General features: G+C 39.4%; 1 protein-coding gene across 1 annotated transcript; it reads right to left on the reverse strand.

The window, feature by feature from the left end:
* Positions 1-1,457: 1,457 nt before the first annotated feature.
* Positions 1,458-23,630, reverse strand: tub (TUB bipartite transcription factor; the record flags this gene model as incomplete). The annotated part of the gene is made up of 12 exons (XM_080032504.1): positions 1,458-1,591; positions 4,725-4,896; positions 4,982-5,080; positions 5,759-5,873; positions 7,975-8,087; positions 9,876-10,067; positions 10,808-10,929; positions 11,466-11,612; positions 12,284-12,421; positions 14,101-14,263; positions 16,380-16,431; positions 23,593-23,630. 12 exons carry the CDS (start codon positions 23,628-23,630, stop codon positions 1,458-1,460), a joined length of 1,485 nt encoding a protein of 494 aa, XP_079888630.1.
* Between the last annotated feature and the right edge of the window lie 1,041 nt (positions 23,631-24,671).

The raw sequence follows: 24,671 nt of genomic DNA on the forward strand, positions 1-24,671 counted from the left end.
TATGTTGAGTAAAAATGGGAACAGCAATAAACCACGCGATATAGAAAGAGCCAGTCGGATGAGGAATGTACGAAACTCCACCTCAGTGCAGCATTAGAAAATGAATCAAAGATGTAAAAAGCAAGAGATGAAATATGCAAGTGTTGAAGCTGTGGCAGGTTCACACTGTTAGTGTGTGTTTGTTGGCAGTAAGTCAATCTGGGTTCAGTTTTTTCCCCCAGGAAGAAGACATCATAAGATGTGAGCATAACCTTAAGCCTGAGTGCCTTGGAAATAAGATCTGCTGCCTGATACAGAAAATTGTAAATATTTATTCAGCTCTTTAGTGTAATCTGTTGCAGGCCTTAGCTGTTAATAAATATATCTGCACGATAATTGACATTTTATCCGTGCACTTTGTATTATTATCTTCAGGAAGTTATGTAACTCCAGCTATTCAATCAGTCTATATGGAATGCCGCATTGGACAACTGAATTCAAAGTAGCTACAGAGAAATATCACTAATGCATGTAACGACAGCAAGAATAGCAAAGACAAGCTCAGCTAAATCTATGCCCAAAGCAAAAAACTGGAGTTAAAACTGGATTAGTCTTCAAAGGCACAATAAAGTATGTACAGCTATGTCTCATTCACTAAAGACTTCAAAGTAAAGTGCACCACCATCCTATACATTCACACACACACATGACAATGTGACACAATATTGTATATGCTACACAGAACAGTGTAACATGCCTTTGCTCTGTTCATGTTCAAGTTGCTAATTGTTTTATGTCTGGATACAAGAAATATTCCGTCTTGTGATGCCGATGTACAGTATGTGCTTGCAGCTCCGTGGAGCCAATACTGCTGCAGTTGTTGCAAATAAAATTTAAATGAAAATTATTTAAAAAATTAAAAATTAAAAGTGACATGTAATAAATACATAAATAACAAAATAAATATATTGTGGTGTGCATATTATTTTTAATCCAGTAGCTATATAAGCAATATTCATGCTCGAGGAAGAGAGTGACATTTTTAGTATATGGCAGATTACACACTCCAGTAAACTTTTAAAATTTACAGATGTGTAATTGTTAGTTATAATTTACAGATAAAGCAATGTTAAATTAATCTTACTACTACATGAAGTACATACGTAAAGTAACAGTATTTGTTTTTTTATTTTGCCATTACAGTACAAAATTACTATAGTTATCAAAACGAATGAATTGGATTTTGAAAGTGGATTACTCTTTGTGCTTGTTTTTCTTCAACTGACCAAGCCTCCCCAAGCCCCAACAACCGGCACACACAAATACACACAACTTGATCCCCATGAAGCATTTTCGGATATGGAGGACTTCCAAGGTACTGGGTGATATGGAGATCTCAAACCAGCCACAGGGATACAATGACAGCCCTTGTTGAGAGGACAGATAGAACAGTTCTCCAGTGAACTCCAGGCTGGGATCTATTCACAGGCTAACTTGCTGTCAAAACTAGAGAGCGCAATGGCAAAGGCTTGCAGGGCACACATTGGGTAGTTATAGTCCATGGTGAAGACATCTTCTGCCACACGGCCAAACTGCATCACAATGTAGTCCGCTGCAGAGGAGAACCAGAAACACATTTTGGACAAGCGGTTACGAAACTACATTAATATTTTATTTAAGATTATATTATTATTCAATATTAAGAATTAATTGTAGAGTATATATGTTTTGTAAACTAACTGCAGGCTCTGCAAATGTTAACACAACTCCCCTGAAACTGCATAGTGCACCTTTAATACACAGCCTAGGCTCTGTATACAGGTATGTAAACAAAGAATATGTAAACAACGGGGGGCCCACCGAAGCTAAAACATGCCTGTTTAAATATTTCAAAAAGTTATTATTTAACAAATATATCATCCATGATGAATAACAGGATTGTGTTATGAAGTGAAAAAATTAACATTACATCATAGTTAACCCTTATGCCCTATTAAAAAAAAGTTACACTGGGACCGTTAAGTACATTTTGTGTATTTTGACCTTTAAATTTATGAAAGATCAATATTTTTTCACAATTCTTTTTGGGGTTGTCGTTCAATCTATGTCACGATTTAATTAATCCCAATTAAAAATGAACCCTTTAGATGCCAGTTTCGATCATATACCACCAACCGCTTTTTTGAAAAATACACTAAGGGTGTATTCACACATGCCGTGTTTAGTTCGGTTGAAACGAACTCAGATGCACTTCTGCCTTCGGTGCGCATCTTTCAGGCAGGTGTGAATACAGCAATCGCACTCGGGTGCGGACCAAACAAACGCTCCGAGACCCAGCTGAAGAGGTAGTCTCGATGCGTTTCCAAACGCACTCTGCTGCAGTTCGTTTGTGGTGTGAATTTGTTCGGACTCGATCCGACCCAAATGCAGGAGGCACTGTGCCTTTTCTTTCTTTTCTTTTTTAATAAATAGCCGTCAGCTTCACATTATGGGAAAGTGTTGTTGTCACCATTATTAGGAAGATTAGTTGTGGTTTGACCGGGAGCCCAGAACAATATAAATGCTGAATGTGTTCAGCGATCAGATGAAGGAGAGGGGAGCGTCTCTCGCACAGTGCCAACAGGTTCACGCTGCGCAAGAAGTGTGTGTTTTTATTTTGCTTCCCATGTACGGGACCGTCAATACTATCCCCGTGTCAGTTTGGAGCTGAACTGCGCCGACCCAGCTGATACACAGCTTAATCAGCTGAGTGTCAGCTTGAGCCTATTCTTCTCGCGTGACGCGCATCCAGCACCAAAAATACAGTAAAAATGATGTTTCACATCGTAGGCTACAAGCCACATAACGTGGCATTGACATAAGGCTACACATTATGACCATATGAAACAACAATAATTTGATGTTTTTCCTCTTTATTTATAGGTTAGATGTAGGCCCTTTTATTATTTTTAGCCCCATATTATATCAATGATATATATTTCGCAGTTTAAACTTCGTGCTTCCTGTTTCTCTCCACCCCAGAATGTCTGTCCAATGAATGAATGACCTCAGATCACGTGTGGTTTTGCTTCGTAATGCTGGTTCACTTGCAAAAGGGGCAATATGAAAGTGGACCACACCAAACAAAAAAAATCAAAACTCTATTTGGTCTGGACCAAAGCAAGTGCACTAGCGGACTTTCCCAGTGTGAATACACCCTAAAATGTATTAAAATATTTTTTTTAACTTTGATTATTATCAGTATCACCGGCTTACCCATCTGAACAATAGGTGAGAAAATTGAATTTGGGGCATTATTATTTTTTGAATAATGTCAAATTGAATAAAAAAAAGTTAGATTTCTACCATTGACTTACATTAAACAACTTTTTGGCAACCCGCCTTTAAATTAAAGTGAAAAAAAATTGTTGCCTCTGATTTCCCATTTTACTACAGAAAACACAATGCAATTGGGTAAAATGAAAGAGAATAGTAAAATTTACCCATTTTATCACCTCTTTTATCATCAAAATATGAATTTTTATTATGAAATCCACTCTCAAACTACAAAATAACAGCTTTTTATTTTTTTGTGAGTGTGTGTGTGTGTATGTGTCTGTGTGTGTGTGTGTGTGTGCATGTGTAAGTGCATGTGTGTGTGTGTGTGTGAAAGTGTGCTTGTGTGTGTGTACGAGAGAGAAATTACAAGGGGTACAGATTTGCAGCCCTAATATCGTATGACACATGCAAACACACACACCCCCCCCCCCCCCCCCCCCACACACACACACACACACACACCACACACACCATACACAATCTTATTTTGTCATGGACATGGAGACAACAGTCCATACTATCCATATCAGATCACCTTTGACATTTTTCTTTAGATTTTTTATCACAGTGGCCAGTAATTCTGAAGTTTGACAGAAATATGAAAAAAAAAAAAATTTTATCGTTTGTGTCATTTGGCATGTTTTGGTCGCTAAAATGGGGGCATTTTTTCAATTGACCTTATTTTTACATACGTTTATCAAGTTTACTACAGAGAAATGGGAACTTACAGTCAAAATAATTTTTCACTTTAATTTTAAGGGGGGTTATAATAACGTTATAATGGAAGTCAATGGTACAAATTGTGTAGTTAACGGTCCCAGTGTAACAAAAACTTCTCACACAGTCAAAATTAAGTAGATATGGATGAAACTCAGAATATCCAAACTTCATTGAAAAACACACCTCCTTACCAAATTTTATGGCTAGGGAACAATCACTGCCAAAATGATCTAAAAAATGCGACCCCAGATACACAAATTTCCACCAACGGGGCATAAGGGTTAAGAATGTGCAGAATTCCCATCGTCAATTTTCTCTAATCCAATAAAAGGGCTTTCATGTTGCCAAATGATTAAGACTCTTACCATAACCTCTCTTTCTTTCTCTCCCCCTTGTTTTTTGCCTGCCTCTATACCGCTATCCACAAAAGGCAAAAAATTGCAAATCTTAAATACTTATCTAAAACATTTTGAAAACTGAAGCTCAATATTAGTAAATATTATGTTAAAGGGAATGTTAACAAAGCGGGCCCACTCTGTTTATATTCCCTTTGTTTACATACCAGTTTACAGAGCCTAGGCTCTGTAACACCAGCTTTTTTTTTCAGCGCGCACACAGTACGAGATATTTACTGATTTAAAAAAAAAGTGTTGCCTAGTATGCCTTTAATGTTAAAACTCTGACAGTGACAGAGGTTTGGAACTCACGGTCATTGTCGTGAATGATTTGGAAATTCTTGACTGAGGCCTGAGTGACTCTGCCATGGAAGTTGAGCACATAGGATTGGGTGTCGTCGTTCCACACAGGCGTCTTGTTGTGGAGTTCGATCACGCTCTCTGTGCTCTTGTTCTGCCACCTGGCCAGCAGCGACTCATGGTCCTGTAACGAATAAAAATAAAATAGCTTTGGACAGAGGTTGAATTGGATGGCACAGATGTGGCTATTGAGAAATCAGGTGACATACATTTCGTGGGCGAATAGACACTCTTTCATGGTCCATGTTCATTCCAGGAATAATGACGCTCATTTTGCGAGGCCCCTTGAATCCTAAGACATTGGTTTCCTGAAATTAAAACATAATTAACTGTAAGCATGTTATCCCAACAAAAGTGCAAAGCTGATGGTATATTATGATATTGAGTATTGATTGTATTACATTTAATTTGAAACTATGTAAAACATTTTTATTGCAGGAAAGAAAAAATCATATTCATCAATTAATCTTGGTGCAACTCAAGACATTTTTTTCTTCAGATAGTGAATGTTCTTTGTTGAACGTACGCCATAATTAAGCAAATGTAATGTTATTGTGGACAATTGAAAATGATCTGAGTCTGCAATGAAAGCTAAGGTCAGAAGTCCACTTAATTTCAACCTGCATGGCACTGTCTACTCCGTTTGTTTCATGGATGTCTTTACCTGATTAACTAAGTTAGACTCTCTAATGGAACTGTGCCTTTAAAAGGCCACCAGACACATTAAGGTGGATGATGTTTTTTCTGTTCCGTTGATTTAGTTAACTCTCTGGTATTAAATCATTCTATGTAAAGTGGGTTAATAGAAAAAATACATTACTTCAAATTATGTGGCCTTATTTAAGGGTTGTATCACTGCATGTGTAATTTTCACGTAGTTATAACAAGGTATCGTATTGCCAACTCATTGCTTCACATTTGTCTTCAAAGATAATATGATGAACTAAGCATATCTTGGGAGTTAAAGATAATTTTGACCAACTCACATAGCAAATAGCTGCTAGCTCTTGACGCAGGTTGCTAGCTTCAAGGCTGGTAGTGCTCTTCATAGGGTTCAAACCACTGTCGTATACAGTGAACTTAGTCCCCATAAGGTTAGACCTGCAGAGAAAACATAACAGACTGAGGAAGTATGGTGTGTGTGTGTGTTCTTGTAAATCCAGCTTTGTGAGGACCAATTTGAGTTTTTACCCTAAGGAGTGAGGACATTTCTGGGAAGTGAGGACATTGGGGTCTGTCGTCATTTAGGGGCAGACCTTCAAGGGGCTATTTGAGGGTGCAGACTTTGGTTTTATGGTACAGGTTAGAATGGGGATAGTTCAGGGTTAAGGTTTGGGTAAGGCTCTCTAGGGAGTGTAATGTTAGGCCCATTAGGGTCCCCACAAAGATAGATAGAAGAGCAAACATGTGTAAGTGTTTGTGTGATTGTCCAGATGTTGTAATATGATTATATGAAAACACCAACTACAAATCATCAGTAATAGTATCCCTCTAATGCTTACTTGTTAAATGCTTGCTGACTGAATCTTCTGATGAATACTTTAAAAAGGTACAGCGATTTATTACAGAGCTGTACATCTTGTCAGATAACCAATGAACTGATAAACGTGTCCCTTTTGGTGCCAATTTGACTACATAAAAAAAAGAACAGCCGCTGCTTCAAATACAAGCACCGATTATAGAGCAGTAATGTAGCTGTTGTGCCCTCATGGAGTTTGCTCTTGAGGGATTGTGGCTTAGCAGGGTTGGATGGCTTTTACCAGCACGAGGATGGCCACATGTAGATCCACACAGTGAGTCATCACACCACATAGGGAGGCAAGTGGCCAGTGGCTTGTGCTTTGACTTTAAGTGACCTCTTACCCATGATTCAGCTCAAAGCAGCCGGTTGGTGACCATTTGCTATGTCGACAGAAAGTGTATGTACATTATACTGTGAAATAACAATTGTGTGTATCTACTGTATATACATCATTCTGATCCTGGAACCTAAATTCTTGACTTTAGATTTTTAATACTGATTTAAGCGGGGTGAAGAACTGCAATTATTTCTTCAAGCCCTTACACATCCTGATGTTTTCTCACAGTGCTATATAACAGTCAATTCTATAATGCCCAGTAAATCTAATATAGAGTTATTAGCACTCTTCACTCAAGTGAGTCATTCTCACATCATAACAGTTTGATCACATCATTAAAAAAATGTGCATGCTTAAACTGAACTCGTAATATCATATGCAAAAAAACAAAACATAGGATATACTATAGAGGTAATTACACTATAAAAAGCAGAAAGAGCACAATGTGATCCTTGGGGTAAATCCAACATCAGCACAACTGGATGTTCAGTTTTGTTGATAAACTGCACTAGGTGATATGGAATTATTTTTCATCATTTTTTTTTTACTGCACTTGCATATCTCAGTTATATTCAAGGCAGCAACCATGTGAACTCCTCCACTGCAGCTCTCATCCTCTGACATCAAAATACATAGTCATAAAGTATGTGAGTAATATGGTTTATGGTTTTTCAAAGCTAGAGCTTTAAACAGGTGACTGTATACCTCTGATAGGCCATACTTCATTTAGGCCAGCCAACTCAAGGACTCGAGAAGCACTGGATGAAAGGTCAGCGCTCATTTAAATTTAGATCTCCATCAATCAAGTGGGCTTGTTTCAGCAGTGCAATCGACCAACAGTCAGGCCAGTTCACCAAGATTAAAGGCTGCACCAAGCCATATTTGATTAAACTCCCCAGGAGTTTCCAAGGCGCCACTAGCCTTGAAGCTGTCACTAAGGATCATGTCGCTACTCACTTCTCTACCAATCTTACTGAAGCCTCACTTTGAATATATTCAGGAGGAATGTACAAAGAAGGCAGTATTTAAAAACAATTATAATAAGTGTTGAATTGCAGAGGGTTCATACAAAAATCTATGACTTTGATCCATGATTCCGTCCTAAGTAGCTACAGTAAGAACAGTTTTGTCAACCGTACTTTAAAGTGTTACTCAAACACATTTTGTTTTAACTCCATTTTTCTTTTTCAATTGTTTACATATGGAAATGTATTCTAATTGAAAACATTTAAATATTTAAATAACAACTCAAATAACAGTAACAGTACAAAGTTAAATAAGAACTCATGTACTATGTTATTTCTCAGTGTTTATACTTTCTGCCAAAATCTGTCATGACTTACCTAAGTTTACCAATAAAGCTCTCTCCACCTCGAGACAGATCAGTGGGATCTATGGAGATGAGGTAATTTGATGTTTTGCTCTTTTTCCTCTTCCTACCAGCTAACAGGAACACCTGTGACAGGCCAAGACAGACAAACCAAGTGAAACACATTTGAGCTTCACCTGTCCACTGAAAGACAAGACAAGCAGCTCGAAATATCGGAAATATTGTATTTCACACACACACACACACAGTTTAGCAGACAAAGATAACAGAAATGTCTTAAAGGTGCACTATGCAGTTTCAGAGGAGGGGGATTTGTTTACATTTGCATAGCCTGCAGTTAGTTAACAAAACATAATTTCTCTACATTTAATTTCTTGATTTTGAATAATTATATCATCATACATCAAAACTAAATTATATAATGCCTCGTTTCCACCGAGTAGAGCGGGTCGGATCGGAGCGGTCCGGATAGTTTGGCTTTTCATTTGCCAAAAGTTGGGTAGGGTACGGTTTAAGCGCACCTAACCGCTCTGAGCCGCTCCCGATCTCAGTACTCCTCCGTAGGGGTACTAGCCGCCTGAAAGCGGTCCGAAAATGCGGAGCGACACACCCCCGTCATTTGATTGGTTGAAAGAATCATTTCCGCCATGTGTAGTCATCTCGGCAGGAGTGAAGAGAGTCTTGTGTTTTGTCGAAAATGTGAGCACAGCACTGTTTATTGTGTGGTGTTTTTCCTCGTCAATAAATTAATCAGTTGGTTACACTGTGTCCCACTGCTAGTCACGTAGCTGCCGCAGCCAGCGCTGTTCGCTCATGAGTTGCACCGAGCCGTTTCTGTGTGTTTTCGCCATAGATAGTAGGCTAGTAAATACACGTTCACAACAACACGGGGGGAATAAATAAAGAAGCGGCTGGTTTGACCAAGCAAAAACGAGAGACAGCTGGCTTGACCACAGTTGGTAGAAATAATCATTTCCGCCGTGTGTAGTCACCTCGGCTAGAGCGAAGAGCCGTCTGTGCTCACAACAACACGGGGGAAAGCGGCTGGTTTGACCAAACGAGAGACCGCTGGTTTGACCACAGTTGGTAGAAAGAATCATTTCCGCCGTGTGTAGTCACCTCGGCTAGAGTGAAGAGAGTCTTTTGTGTTGGCGAAAATGTGAACGTAGCACTGTTTATTGTGTGGTGTTTTTCCTCGTCATTAAATGAATCAGTTGGCTACACTGTGTCCCACTGCTACGATGTCACGTAGCTGCCGCAGCCAGCACTGTTCGCTCACTGTATCAGTTGCACCGAGCCGTTTCTGTGCTCACAACAACACGGGGGGAATAAATAAAGAAGCGGCTGGTTTGACCCAGCAAAAACGAGAGACCGCTGGGTTGACCACAGCTGTTCCACAGCCCGATAGTTTGACCCACATTCTGGCGGCGGCTATCGCAGTCCAGCCGAAACCCCTCCCTACCCGTAAAGGTAGGGTCATAAACCCCGCCCTACCAGTAAAGGTAGGGTCGGCGGTAGAAACAACACCGAGATTCTTAAAAGTGAGCTGTCCCGCTCTGAGCCGCTCTGACCCGACCCGCTCTACTCGGTGGAAATGAGGCATAAGGCACCTGGAACCAAATGTTGGACTAGAATATTTTTGTAAACCAAACTGTGGGCCCTGCTGCTGTAAACAACATCAGTGAAACGTTAACTTTTCAGATAGCTTTCTAACTTTAAACAGTGTTCCGATGATCCAATTTTCCTGTGAGAAAAGTCTGTTTATTCAGTTATCAGAATATAGATATATATATAAGGATTTTTTAACTTCTATAACACACCCAAAGTTACATTGTGCACCTTTAACGAAAGTGTTCCATACTCCTTAGGTGTTTGGATTTGGTCAATTCTGTTGTTGTTACCAAGTCTTCTCACCTTCTTGCCATCCTCCCTCTCCAGGTGAAGGTAGTAGGTGGGATACATGCCCCTGTCCATGCCCTTTTTGTCTCGGGTGATTCTGCACTTCACTCTGACCCCCTGCGGAGCCGGTCGCAGAGAGAACTCTTCTAGGTCGTCTACGTCTATGGCAGGTTCATTAACTGGTGGAGTGGGTGCCGACGCTACCTCCTGCGTGGGAGGGGGGAGGGGGAGGGGAGGAAAGCCCACACACAGGGCATGACACCTTGTGAGATGTTGGACCGGGTGAGTGATGCATTACAGTTGACTTTCATTAGAACGGAGTAATGAGTCTGGAGATCAAACTGCCCGTGGGGACTCGAGAATGAGCACACCGTGTCTAAAATAAGGACCTGGTATAGCAACGGGGAGATTGAGTTGTCTGAAGAGCAAGATTAGAGTGGAATGAGGAGCGAAGAGAAATGATGTTTATCGTAAGAACAATGCCAGCAGAGGGTTTCATTCTGAAGCGAGTGAAGAGTTAGATGGTTACATGCTTATCTGACTGAATAGGATAAAAAAGGAAACCTACATTTCCCTAGTCTGTAACCTATCAAACATTAGATCCAGCAGATCCAAGTCAAGCTCACTTCAACTGATCAGAAGTATGGAAAATAACATCTGACTGATTGCCTAAATATATTTGTAAAATACTTAAATGTAGGTAGAAAAGAAAAAAAACAAAAGGGCAATGGGACTTTATTTGTATCATATCAAGCCATGTTGGTCTACTACGGCAGTTTCAAACAATGAAACATAAATAAAAAAACTCCTAAATAGAGTCCAGCTGAGCAACAAAATTTAATCTACATTTATTTTCTGCTTGTCGTTCACTGGTAACAGTTCCTGATCGCTGGGCCGAAAGAAGACTCATCTTGCAGAGTGTATAAATGTATGCAGCAGAAATTTACTTTGCATGACTTCTTGCTTGTGGCGGAGCCTGGCCTCGTGTTGCTGTTGAGCTGTGAGGAACTGGAGCTGATCTCGTCTTCGTCATCCTCTTCTTCATCAAAATTCATACTGCTGGACATACCTGCACAGTCAAAAGAAAGGGAAACAGAGAAAGGGGTGTCTGATTATTCCTACAGGCAAATGGTTGTTGCAATGTATTTATAAGTTTAGCAAAACCTAAGATTGATTGTTTTTCCACACTCTCAGTTTCAAGTTTTGCAAAAAATAAAAAAAGCAAAAACAGTTTACTAACACTATTGTCCTTAAAGACTAAAGCATCTATAGCATTTACAATGTTTTGCATTAGATGTGTAAATGACAGTTCTACAGGACTGTACAACCCAGTACAGCTATGAATTGTAAAAGGCTTCTCTCTATTTAATGCTCACTACAAAGTAAACTATTGAATGTTTATTATGTGAGGAATAATGAATGAGTGAACTCAGGAGTTATCAGTGCTTACAGTAATCGTGTGTCAGTATCTGAATTGTATCATTCATCAATTGGGTCTTAAAATAGCATTTCTATTTGTTGCCAACATGACGTGTTGTGCTCCCCACCTCAGAGCACCAGGGCTGTAAACATGAAGCCGTGACAGACCCTTGTTGGACACTGTACCTTTCTTGAGCATGGTGACGCGCAGATCCTGTTTACTCTGTGACTGAGTGCAGCTCATGACAGGCTCTGGCTCGCCCTCCTCTGTGCTGAGGTGACCCACTGTCAGGATCTGGATCTGACCATCATCCATCTGGCCATCCATCGCTGCTGAGCCACAACCCCACAGGAACAAACATCAGAACACAGCTCAGCTACTGTTCCACGATCAGTATCCCACGTTAGTGAATGACCACATGATTTGCGTCAAATTAGCACAAAGGGCAGTGGTTTTCCACTTTGAACAAATCACAGCATTGGAAATATAGTCGGAATACACCGTTTTAACAGTAGACAGTTTTTTCCTTTCCATCTAAAGACAGATTGATGTCTTCACTCGAATGGTGCGTCAGGCCGGCTGACAGCACTCAGACGGTCATACATCAATATAGACAGATGAGCTCTGACAAGTATGGCACCACAGCGGTTTGCTAACAAACAGGGCAGTATCCCTGGCTGTGTTTGTTATTAGATGTGGCTTGAAAAATTAACAGGCGAACCATTATCTGAGGATTGCAAAGAGGGCCTGGATAGACAGCTGCTGGATTTTCGGCTCTTCTCTTTCGTACTGTGGGCTGCTTGGTTTTGAATACATAAAGACATAAAGAACAATAAATAAAGAATAAATAAAAATCTGATTTTGCTGCCTTTTTTGTTGCCGATTATCATTTCTTATCACGTCCTCTCTAATCCAGTCAGTCTGTTAATGTTTCCTGCAGCGCGCCTTGTCTATTCATCTCAGTTATTCTTCACCCAGTTTGACTCAATGGTGGCAAGCTGACCTTTGTGCTTCCCTCTCCTCTCCTTCTTGTCACTGCCTGTCTGTGGAGTGGAGCTGGCCGAGGATTTGCCCTTTTTGGCTGAGCGGGGCGGCTGCATGTCCGCTATCACCTTGGCCTCCTCCTGTTCAGCTTCTTGCACTGAACACAGGGATGGATGGAGAGGACCAGCAGCACATTTGGATGTTTTGGAGACAAATGAAAAAAGAGGGTTGAGCCTGGTTAGAGCTAAAATAAATATTATGTTTGTCAGGTACTTTTAACATGGAGCATTTTATTTGTTTGTTCCGAAAGCAAAAACATATTATTTTTCATTGAATCGCTGGTATTACATTATGATAGTGAAATATAAATCCAGAAATTTAAAGGCAAATTTGTCACAACATTTGAGCACATTTTACAGAAAAAGTAGTTAAAATACATTTATAAATCAATTTGTACAAACTTTTCTGAATCACCCATGGTTAAAAAAAAGATCCCTTTTGTTCACGTAAGAAGAGCTATATATAGTGGTGGTACACATTATATACGAATTCAGTATGTTTGTCAGTAACATTTTGTGAACATATTTCCTTTTCTCTCTGCAGGTACTGTGACAGTTCATGTCCTTGAGATGAGAAACAAAAACCGCCCGTCTGAACTGAGGATTAGATGTCTGCTCATGCCTCTGTATGTAGACAGGAAGACTTTATCAAGCCAGTCATAACATAATGTCTGCTCTCTAGCGAATAGATTTGCAGCACAGCGTGAATGCATGCAATAGCTGGTGGTACAGTACATTTTATTGGTTGTCATTTAAAATAAAATAAATAGTAGTGTTGGCAATATGTTTGCAGCTCATTTTAATTATCTAACTAATTGTTTAGTTATTTGGCAAGCGCCTTTGTAGTTTTTAAAAGAAACTGGGAAAATAAACAAACACAATACTGTGTATATACAGTAAATACACATAATGACATCTATCTCAGTCCAAGAACAATCACTTTTAAGACAGATTGCTCAAACATCTTAAGTTTTTTTATCGCGCGATTAACGCTCGTCATGGTCTAGCAAACGTTGTGGTTTTTCTCATGCTGTTGCATCAACTAGTAATGTTAGAACAACTGAAACACTACAAACTATTCATATGGCTCGCAGGTAAATTACTGTTAATTCAAACGGAACATGTCCTACAGCATAATTTCACATTAAAATCATTTAACTGGCAAAACGGCTAAACGTCAAGTCAATTCTGACTTTTATTTTGAAGCAGAAACCGGAACCTAGCACTTCCTAGCTCAGCTGCGCGACCTTCACTAGTAGAGTCTTCCGTGTGTGACTCGGGGAATATGCGGAAAAGAACAGAAAAGAAAGCCTGTCATTTGCAAAAGTCCTACTTATAACCCTGCGCGCACACCAAAAACCTCCATGAATGTTTGTGGCAGCTGCCAGTCATTCATTTTCACTTTAATTTTCGCTACGAAGCCTCGGCTGCAGCAGCACCATGGCAACCACCTGCACCCAGGCATAGTGTGTCCCCTCCACACACACTGAATTACACCATTGTAATTCAGTGTATTTATTCTAAAATATCATAATTAGAATGGGTGTGATAAGAGCATTAAAATGAGAAAAAAATAATGGGACAAAAAGAAATCAAGGGACATTTAGGCTAGAATAAATGAAAATGCGATTAATCGCGAGTTAACTATGACATTAATGCGATTAATCGTGATTAAATATTTTAATCGTTTGACAGCACTAATATATATATATCGTTTTCTTAAATCCTCTGTTTGAGTTTTCTGATAAACTCCTGAAAGAGTGCAAGCCTTACTTACCATGGTAGATGGTGCTGCTGTTGCAACTTAGGTAAGACTCCACCAGTGGAGCCTGTTCCTCACTCTGTTTGGTCCGACGAGTACGAGACCTCCCGTCCACGTTAGACTGGACCATCAGAGGTTCCTGCCTCTTCTTTTTCTGCTTCTGTTCAAGGAGCACTCGCTGGGCAAACATACCCAGATAGAAAGAAAACATGAGCAAGGCACAGTCACAGCAAATGGAAGAAGTTACACTCTGCTATACACTATTATAAGAAATACATTAAGTTAACACAAACACAAAGTGACACACAGAGGTCACTGGGTGTTAGCACCAATAACCACATAAAATAACAACCTTGATATTTGTGTATCTCACAGTCACCTGTGCAGCCTATGATAATCGGACATTGCCTCAACGAGTGAATGTGTCATAATTCCGCTGCTGATTGTTTAAGACTGCAATCATTTGCAGTAAACTATGTCAGCAAAGTCAAGCGGCAAAGCTTGTGTTCTCCTCTTCAGGAAAACATAACTCCCCAGACAGATGACAGAATACAAAACAGGATTCCATTTTAAAATAAACGTGTTGATAAGAAGAGGCATCACAGGTTTTTTCGAGTCTTTGTACTGTCAGCAGCAGAGTGTTGGCTTTTAAAGTAAGTGGAGATAACACAGTCTCAGATAAATCTGTGAAGCCATGAGAGAAGAATCCGAAGATGTTAAAGGATGTGCTGCTCAAAACCCTTATACGCGAGGCTGGATATAGCAATTCATCTATACCAACTGTCAGCCATATGCATGTCTTCAAACCAGAGCTCATCAAATATTGAAGGTTTCTATTATTGGTGAATTTCGGCTGCAGAGCATTTGGAACTCTACAGTATTGCATGTATAGCTCACATCTTTGTAAAGACAGTAATGGCCCATAAAAGTCTAAGCAATTACTCAGAGGATGGATCTGATGGTCTACTTTGGTACAAGAGGTTTGAAATGCACAGCTACATGCTTCTCTACCTTTGACTAATGGGTGAGTTATAAACAGTGACAAACATGTTTTAAAACATCATACTGGCTGTTTGTTCAATTCATTTAAAAAATTAAGAAGTATGACATGCCGATGCCTCAATACGTCATTGTCTGTATTGTAATCAATAAGGCTATCAATCAATAATAAATGTATTTATTATGTTTACATGCTTAACATAAGTGAGTAAGCAAATAAACGATGATATTCTATTGTTTTTTAAGGCTTGGATGAAAAGCAGTTCACTCGAAACAGACCACCTGTATGGCCTTCCCATTGATTAATATGAAAAGACTTCAGGAGTGCATTTGATTCTGATCTGACTACACACGAACATTTAGAGCTTAGTAAACCAATCACAAAATTCAGTTTGGAAGAATAGCTGCACTTCAGAAACAAACAGCGGTGTTTGCGATGCATAGCAAATAACTGAAAATGGTTGAACTGCAGCCAGGGTGAGTTTGTTTGTTCTGGCTTCAGTGCTGCTGATAATACATCACTATCAATCAAACTCAGGATTTCACAAAAGTAGATCTCTGAAATGAGACTCAATAATGCAATGGAGGAAATATAAAAATAAAATAAATACATTTAGGAAAAAATAATGTGCATTCAAATGATTTACCAAGTGAGTGTAACTTAACATTTAATCAAAAGTCATGCAAACTGTAAGGTGCAACAGCAATACTGTAGGTTGCATGATGGCTGGTTTTTAACATTTCATAAAAAACAAGCTCTATTTTATCTACTTTGATTGGCTGCTAAAACATATTCATGTCAGTACTTGTTACATGGGTACTTTTATATTATACACCTAAAATCTGAAATTGACCAAAAACATTGTAGTCAAACGCAAAGTGCAGTCTATCTTGTGCAGTATACCTTAAGCATTATACACATACACAAGAATAATATCGAAACAATGTATAGGCTATTATCAGTGTAATGATCTCCTTTATCTAAGTTATCATAATGTCTAATAATTGTAAAGGATAGCTGTATGGCACCGCTTGAAATAAATAAAATTGATTAAATTCAGAACACCATAAATAACCTTTCTGTAAATACAGATTGCCATTAAGTTTGGTTATTTACTGGACTTCAGTCTTTCAGTTCTCATTAGAACACTCAGAGAGATAAAAAAAATCCCAGCAGGCCATTTGTGGCCCCGTGTTGTGCAGCAGAAGTTTGCGTCATGATACAACTGCCCTATTTTAATTGATTTTACTCAGTACTACTCTGTTATCAGAACTGCTGGAAGAACAACACTTACCTGCCTGTCCAGTTTCTGCTGTCGGAGGTTGGTACTCTCGTCATCCAACGTGCTACAAAGAAAAAAGGAAAGCCATTGGTGCCATGAACCCTATCATGCCATGAAAGGGTTCCTGTTTAATATGTTGAGAATATAACAATAACATTTTCCAAACTGCTTCAGTTCATTCACATGCTTGTCTGAAATGGAAACAGAAGGTTGAACCCAGTATCTAACTGTTTTTCAGTTTCCTTGCCTATTATATATGGTAATGAAACTTGTTGGGGACTTCAGGAAACAGTTTTTGGTTTCTGCTGTAAGACATTTTGTTTTCACATTGAGACCTAAATTATCCTCAAATGCATTGGATCATTATTTTTTCTGAAAAACTATATCTGAAAATTTGTTCAAAACAATGAATATACTTATGTTTCCCAGTATAACGTGCCTTTATGGCTTTGTGCATTCTTGTTTGATCTTGAACATAATTTACAACAACAGTGCTTGGAATCATTACAAAGTATAGGGGAAAGGAAATGTGTCCTATACTTTGGAGTGAGTTATAAGATTTTGTTCTACTTACATGACCATACAACATCCAGCCACATTTTAACTATCCAGCTCTATTTTACTTTAGGTGCATATGTTCAAATTCTGATTTAAAAGGTGCACAAGGAAATTTCAGTTTTTGTTGATTCTTGCACCCCCTTTAGACAAAAGCGTCAGTGTTTTGAACTGTTGTTTCTGGGTGAGCGTACCCATGACAAAGGCATTAAGAAAAACTATATAAAAATAGCATTCTTGGCACTGATACAAACGAGACCATCAGTGCCAATCATGTCATTTATGATTATCAGAGTAAAATGAAACTGTTTCAGAAATATAAAAAAGTTCCTCGTAGCACCTTTAAAGAAACTAAATAAATTCAAAACAATAAGTAACTAACAAAGACAGACAAAATATGCATGATTGTATGGACAATATACACACAGTGGCATGTGTGCAGTCCGTTGCAGAATGAGTGTACCGGTAAACGGGGACAGGGCTTCTGAGCTAAAAGCCTTTTAGCGTATTTCATAAAAAGGTGTTTATATCCTTTGGGTGGCTCATCAAAGAGGCACGAAAAGCTGTTTAATGAGAGAGCATGTTTACTTTGCACTTGCAAAACTCCCCTTTAAAAATAAGGGCCAGGGTTTTTTTTTTTTTTTTACAAAGCTGTCAGTTAGCTTTATCTGTGTTGGTACAACAGGAACATAATCAGAGGTGTCACTTGAACATGATGCTGTAAGAGATGTCACAGTGTCCAGGACAAGAAGAAAAACATATAATGAAGTTGCCTCAGGCCAGAAACAAGAGAAGATTAACAGTGTGAGGGAACATTCATTGGGGCACTGCTTTATTGCCTTGAGACCTACAGTATATGTGGTTCTTAGGATGCACGCGCAGCTAATACTATCGGATGAGATTTGATATTATCTGTGAGTTCATTTGAATTTGCACAGCTCGAAATGCGTAACAAGCCAAGGGTGACCGTCGACGGGAGGTGCTGCATATGTGCTGATCCCCTCAACTGTGTCGACGGAGATTAAATTATTCTGCAGCAACAACAACTATGTCACTGTTTTTCTTTGAATCCCACTGAAGGAACTGCACCAGCGATCATATGGACAGCAGCATCTGTCACAACTACGGAGAGACAGAAGCTCTCACGGTAGTGTGTGTCATATGCTGAGCAGATTGTGAAGCCATGTTGTGACACAATTATGATTTTGAGCGATACAAACACAATTGGCGTTGTAATATTTGTTGGTTTATTCTCCCTTCACAGCTTTATAGTAGCCCCAGTTTTCACAATGGAAAGGCATATAACTACAGTTTTCAACCTCTATACTGTACTGTGTGTCTTCGGTTATCCTCTATCTCTGAAAAGCATTTTTTTGTCATCTGCAGACTCAGCCATTGTTCCTACGATATGTGTGTCAGCGCATCTCTTTGTGCATTCTTCTTTTATTTTGAACACAATTTACAACAACAATACTACAAAATTATTACAGGTATCGAAGGAAAATGTGTTGTCATATATTTTGGAGTGAATGATAACATCTTGTATGTATGCACTTATCCCGTGCATATTTCTTATACTAATAGTTGCTTATATGACAATACAACAGACACTTTTACCATCCAGCTCGATTTGTACTTTATTTGTATTACTATACTCCTACTGATATACTTTTAATTTTTACTTGAGATTACTTGTTGCCAAAATTACTTTTTGTCAAAATCATGATCATGATCGTGAAAAATCCAGTGTTAATACTCTATATGGGATCTTAATCAAAGGGGGCCCACCATAGCTAGTAAATGTAGTGGTGCTGTTTCCACTACATTTTGTACTTTTATCTCACTTTCAAACTTGATGAAAGTACAGCACAAAATCGCTGTTGCACGCTCATAAAATCATGTTTGTGGGCTAAGCTAATAAGTATGCTAAACATTCCACATTATGCCGATTGGAGGAGAAGCTGATAAATACCCGTGATTTTAGCGGTTTTAAGCAGTTTTTTGCCAGTGTGAAAGGGGCTTTAGTCACATTTTGACATCAGTCATGTCTTTGAACGCACTTTTTGGAAGTCACTTTGAATTAAAGTGTCAGCAAAATTTAATGTAATGTTATGCAAACAATAATTAGAACTGCACTGCCTGTTTGACAACTGCCGCATGTATGACACTTAAATTCATACTGGGGATTTCAAGTTGCCATGCCAAAATGATTACTTTAGAAAACTTTGAATTAACCATGTGTAGGTCGCTCCTGTTCAGCCTCCAGACCTTATACGGGATACACAAGCTAAGTAATGAGCCTACTGACCTCCAGTTGAACGCAAATTTATTTGGGAGCAACCCCCGTCATTCACCCTCACAGTATCGCAGCTACAGAACACAGCACAGGGAGAGCTATCTTCAATTTGGAGAAAATGTGGTTTTAATTTTATAACAGCAACATTAGCCAAAAGCCTGTTTTCACATGTATTGTGCTCCAATTCACTCAGACAACACTCACTCCACAAAGCTGCTCACTCTCCTTTGATCGTCCACTCAATCGTAAACTAAATGAGACATCAGCGGGCATGGTTTAGGATTGACACTTGGGGCGAACAACAAAAAACAAATCAAGTTGATAACCATCGTTGTGATACCAATGATCTCTGATCGTGGGGTTTAGGTTTTGTTGAGCCAGCTAAGGCAAGGAAAGCCTGGCTGTATCAAACTCATTTTGTAGTACAGCCCCCTGGTGTTCCTCTTCAGATGAGTGAAGTAAGGAGGCGAGACACAGACTCAATTAAATACGAAACCACAGCATCTCATATTGAATGGGACAAAATTTGTTTTGGCAGCTTCACAGAGACACGTGCTGCCAAAAATGGTAGAAGGTCTTGTCCAACAACAATTGGTGGCGTGTGTGTTTGTGCCCATTTGCTACGCACACACACCACCACATTCCCAGCCAAACTTTACCAAAACACTGCCCGGCGTCGGGACAGGTTTTAGGTTTTATACCTTTGTTGTGGCATCAAATTATGTAGCCCCAATATGGGATAAGAATCCTGCCATTCAAAACTGAAAACAGAACAGTTTCAAAGGGTTGAAACACTGTACAGGATAAATAAAGAAAACAGGTGGTTTGTCAACACGGTTGTCAAAGGTGCCAGTGGATAGTCAGTGCAGCAGCCACAGTATGTAAGATCAATCAATGAATGTTCAGTCTACCTGTATCTTTGCACTGCCCAATCTGGTTGGATGACAAATGTCCCACATGGATGCAATAAAAAAAATTATTTGCCGCCCACTCTCTGTCAGACATACAGACAAACAAAGCCCTCCATGTCTGCAATCAGAGTAATCAAGAGGGTGAATAGGCATCAGACTGAAAGATAATGACACGAACAGAGTGCCTGCAGTGGAGGTCAAACAGCTCATTATGGTGAAGAGTATCTGGTCACTTCTGTGCTACAACAAACCCAAAGGTGAGGTCTGTTAAAGGAACATAGTCAATTACTGAAATGGAGTGCAAATGAAAGCTGTTTAAATGAGCTATAAATCAGGTATACCACCAACCATGAACTGTGTCAAAATCTGAAAACCTTTAATCAAAACAAACAGGGAAGAAAAAAACAAATATGAAGAACACATTTGATTGAAAAGCCAAGGGGGGTGCCAAGGTACTACACCTTCACCATCAGGTCTACAGAACTAATGAACAACAGGTTTTATAACTTTTTTTAATACAACTGATAATCTCAATTATTCGTTGAAGCTTAAGGTGAAGTAAGCGGTTTATTTATGTTAATATAAGTGTAAAATCGCTCTCTATTCATACAGTGATCACTTACATAATGTGCGCGTTTCATAAAGCCGATCTCTCAGTCAGCTGCTTTGCATGTAATCGGCAAATAAACTTATTGTAGTATCCCAAAAATGTTATCCAATCAGAAGAGAGAACGCTACAAACCGACACTCGTCTCACTCATATATAGTATATACACTCCATGGTCTCACTGCCGGTGCACGCCAGAGTAACAGATGGGTGAATATGTATGCGCCTACAATGGCGGAGCAGGTAAAAATCCTTCCCAATGTCTGTTTTGATGGGTTTTATCATGTTTTATCACACTTATGGATCTGAGATGATGCTAGATGACTTGCTGCTTGAAGACCGCAGTGCATTAATGTGGTGACGTAGGGACGAGCAAGGGGACTGCTAACTGCAGTAACTGACAGGAAGTTAGCTAAAAGAACCATTCCGCTTACAGCACCTTTAAGATTAAATCTAAATGACTATATTTAACATTAAGAAAGCAGATACACCTTTGTACCTTCTTTATTTTACTCTAATGTCTAATGTCTGGAATTGCTCAATTGACAAACTTTACCTCACTTTAAGGCGGGTGTCTTTTGAAGTTTAAAACTATTGGATGTACCCAGTGCCACTCTGGATCTGCCACAACTAATCGCATAATGTTTGGTCATGACTGAAACTGGCGCACGACCTCAACGTCATTGTTCTCAGACACTCCCTCTGTTTGCTGATTGGACCGTCAAAAATCTGGAAGGAGAAAACCCTCGAATATACTGCAGCCCCAGACTGACTACTTAAGGGAAATGACAATTGAGCGGAAGTACATAGGCGGGCGGTGCCAGGCTAATTGAAGACGGCACTGTTTCCAAAATAATTCTGTGAAACTCGGGACAGAATTTAATCTCTTCTTATCACAAGTATTTAAATGTTGACTGTTTCTCATCTTCCTCTCAAAACTGAAATTTGCTCTTACTTGAATAGTGATTTGGATAAATTAACTGTATGCACTCGAGGCAGGGAAGGATTAGACTGCTATCAGTCCTCTTCACAAGTTTTAACTTATTTTATATCAACAGATTTTATATTTGTCACAGTCATTGGCTGATAATTTTGCAACAGCACTTAGCAACGATCGAGGACAAACCAATATACAGACAAAAGCATGTTTAATTTTTGATTTGCAAAGAGCAATGCATGAAATTTGATTTTGCAAAAATGTATGTAGTGATAACTTCACAGACCCAAACCAACCTTGTGAGTAAAGTAAATAAACAAGCTTATACTATTACTGACACAATGTGACATTGAAAGCAATCTAATACAGACCAAAGCATTTAACGCCTTACAGAATGTCCTAAATTATGCAAGGTTTTTCTAAAAAAGTTAAATAACTGTCAATGCAATTGTGACAATTTATCAATTTCACTATTTCTTTGTCTAAAGCTTGCAATTTATGCTTTCCTCATGGGGTTCCCATGTCAGAAAAAAGCAGAACAAGACATGTGCAAAAGTCTTAAACTATTTTTGCTAATGAGGTGAATTTGCTCCCCCATAGAAGAACTACTGTATTTTTGTAGATGCACGCACTGCATATAACTGATGAGAAGAGAGAGCCACACTTTGCAGCTGTCTCCTCCAACTCTGCAGAAAGAGGTCCATGCATTTTTCATTGCAGCTTCATGGGATGAGAAAAACTGCTCATGGGGAAACCACCAACCTTTCTATCCCCATACCTCTCACTTACACTCAAATGGCATGCACGTCTTGTTAAAATCATTTTGTATCCTACATTTAAAATCAGTTTTTAGCAAAAAGAAACTATAAGTGAAGGCGTGAGAAGGCCAACATGTAGAACGACCTAATGTATACTGTTAGTTTTGATGAATTACTTTGTTTGTTCAAACTAATGCTTTCATTAAAATACTTTTGTATTGACCTTGTTGATTCATGCGATACTTAAAGGTTGGTGTCTCTACATTAGCATAAGCTTGATATAAATTCCATACAGATCACTTTCCACTGTCGTCTTGATGCAGTCTCATTCAGAAATCAGTGGATTGCCACCGTAACTTATGGCAACCATGAGCCAATGGCGTCAAAGTAAGCAGGGAACCATGGCAATGGGTATTCAATCAGATGAAAGAGCCAGCAGCGCAAGTACTGCACTTGAAATTATGGTAGCAGATATAGGTTTCACAGCAACGGACGAAAAGCTCAGAAATTTTATTTTTGTTTTTTAAAGGACATTTTGCTGCAAACGTCATCATGTTCCCAGCATCATGGAATAGAGATAAATTCTGCACATGCACACAAAGACATGAACTTCCAAAGTTATTTTCAAGACAGTCATGAGAAAATATATACAGTACATGAATGTGATACTGCATTCCACATTCACAATAGATTCCAATTAAAGTACCTCTTTTAAGTCCAATAAAGCATCACCTTTTCTGAATAAAATTACATGTATTTTTAATTGAGCACAAGAAGAGAATATGTTTACTGCCTGTGAACTCAATTGAGACTTCGATAATTTATGCAGCTCAAATTCTGAAATTCACGTTTACTTTACTTTTATTTATTTTTTCCTGTGGTACTATTTTTTAAAAGATGCTTCATTCTTACTTGTAAACACAAATGAGAAACATTTTTCCACTAAATATCTTATATCATGTCGTAGCGAAAACAACAATAATATTAAATTTTGGAGTGTTCGCTTTTTTTGTGCCAATTCGATGTTACCGATATCACTCTCGTCATCGCATAATGACATTGACACTCACATGACTGAAAACCCGCTCACACACACACATACAAACATGCACACTCTCCTCCGAAAGACTGTGCCTTTTTCCCAAGAATGTGGTACGGTACCTGTAGGGAATCCAGTCTGAAGAGTGCTTGGAGCTCATCCTGTATCAATCACTCAGACTGCTGCTTGCTGCCTAACTGCAAGGCTAACGGCCTGCAACAGCACCAGTGCAAGTGGCTACGGGGTCTGAGGGACAGCAATCACAGCTAGAGAGCCCACATTGCCTGTTCATCCTCTGCACGCAGCCCCTATATCCACCAGCCTTTGCCTGTGTTCTTCGTATGTCCTCTAGCTTTGGGGCACCAGATGACTAACAATCCAGAGCAGACATCAGCCGCACTCCTCACTCAGTGATGCACGCAGAGCACATGAAATAGCCGTTTTCTTCTCTCCCATGTGTGCGCTTCCAGCCAATGCCTCTCCTCTCTCCAATCCACCGCCTCTGCTCCTTCTCTCCTCTGTGCTGGCTCTCTTCCCTACAGCTCTCTCACTCTGTAGGCATTATCTAAATCTCCCTCCGTTTCTAGCCCTTTAAATCCCCCCTCCTAACCCCCTCCTTTCCTCTCTGTCCAAATCTTGCTCTGTGCGTCTCTATCCAATCTATCTCTCGTTATCCCTTGTGCAGAATCACCTACATCAGTATCGAGTGCAAAGCCTTCAGAAGAAAATAAACAGGTAGAGAATCCCCCTTTGATGTCCCTTCTACGCTATACCAGTATACAGTGCCACCCGTGTCTCTCTCTCTCTCTCTCTCTCTCTCTCTCTCTCTCTCTCTCTCTCTCTCTCTCATCTCTCTCTCTCTCTCTCTCTCTCTCTCTCTCTCTCTCTCTCTCTCTCTCTCTCTCTCTCTCTCTCTCTCTCTCTCTCTCTCTCTCTCTCTCTCTCTCTCCTCTCTCTCTCTCTCTCTCTCTCTCTCTCTCTCTCTCTCTCTCTCTCTCCTCTCTCTCTCTCTCTCTCTCTCTCTCTCTCTCTCTCTCCTCTCTCTCTCTCTCTCTCTCTTCTCTCTCTCTCTCTCTTCATAATTTATTTATTCTCTCAGAGTAAGAGGCATTAGCATATGACTGTGCAGACTAGTGTTAACAGCCTTTAATTCATCGCTCTCCGCGGCCAGACAAAGGCACCCAGTGATAGTGCCACAGCT

The sequence above is a fragment of the Ammodytes marinus genome, assembly GCF_949987685.1.
Source record: "Ammodytes marinus genome assembly, chromosome: 1".
NCBI lineage: Eukaryota > Metazoa > Chordata > Actinopteri > Uranoscopiformes > Ammodytidae > Ammodytes > Ammodytes marinus.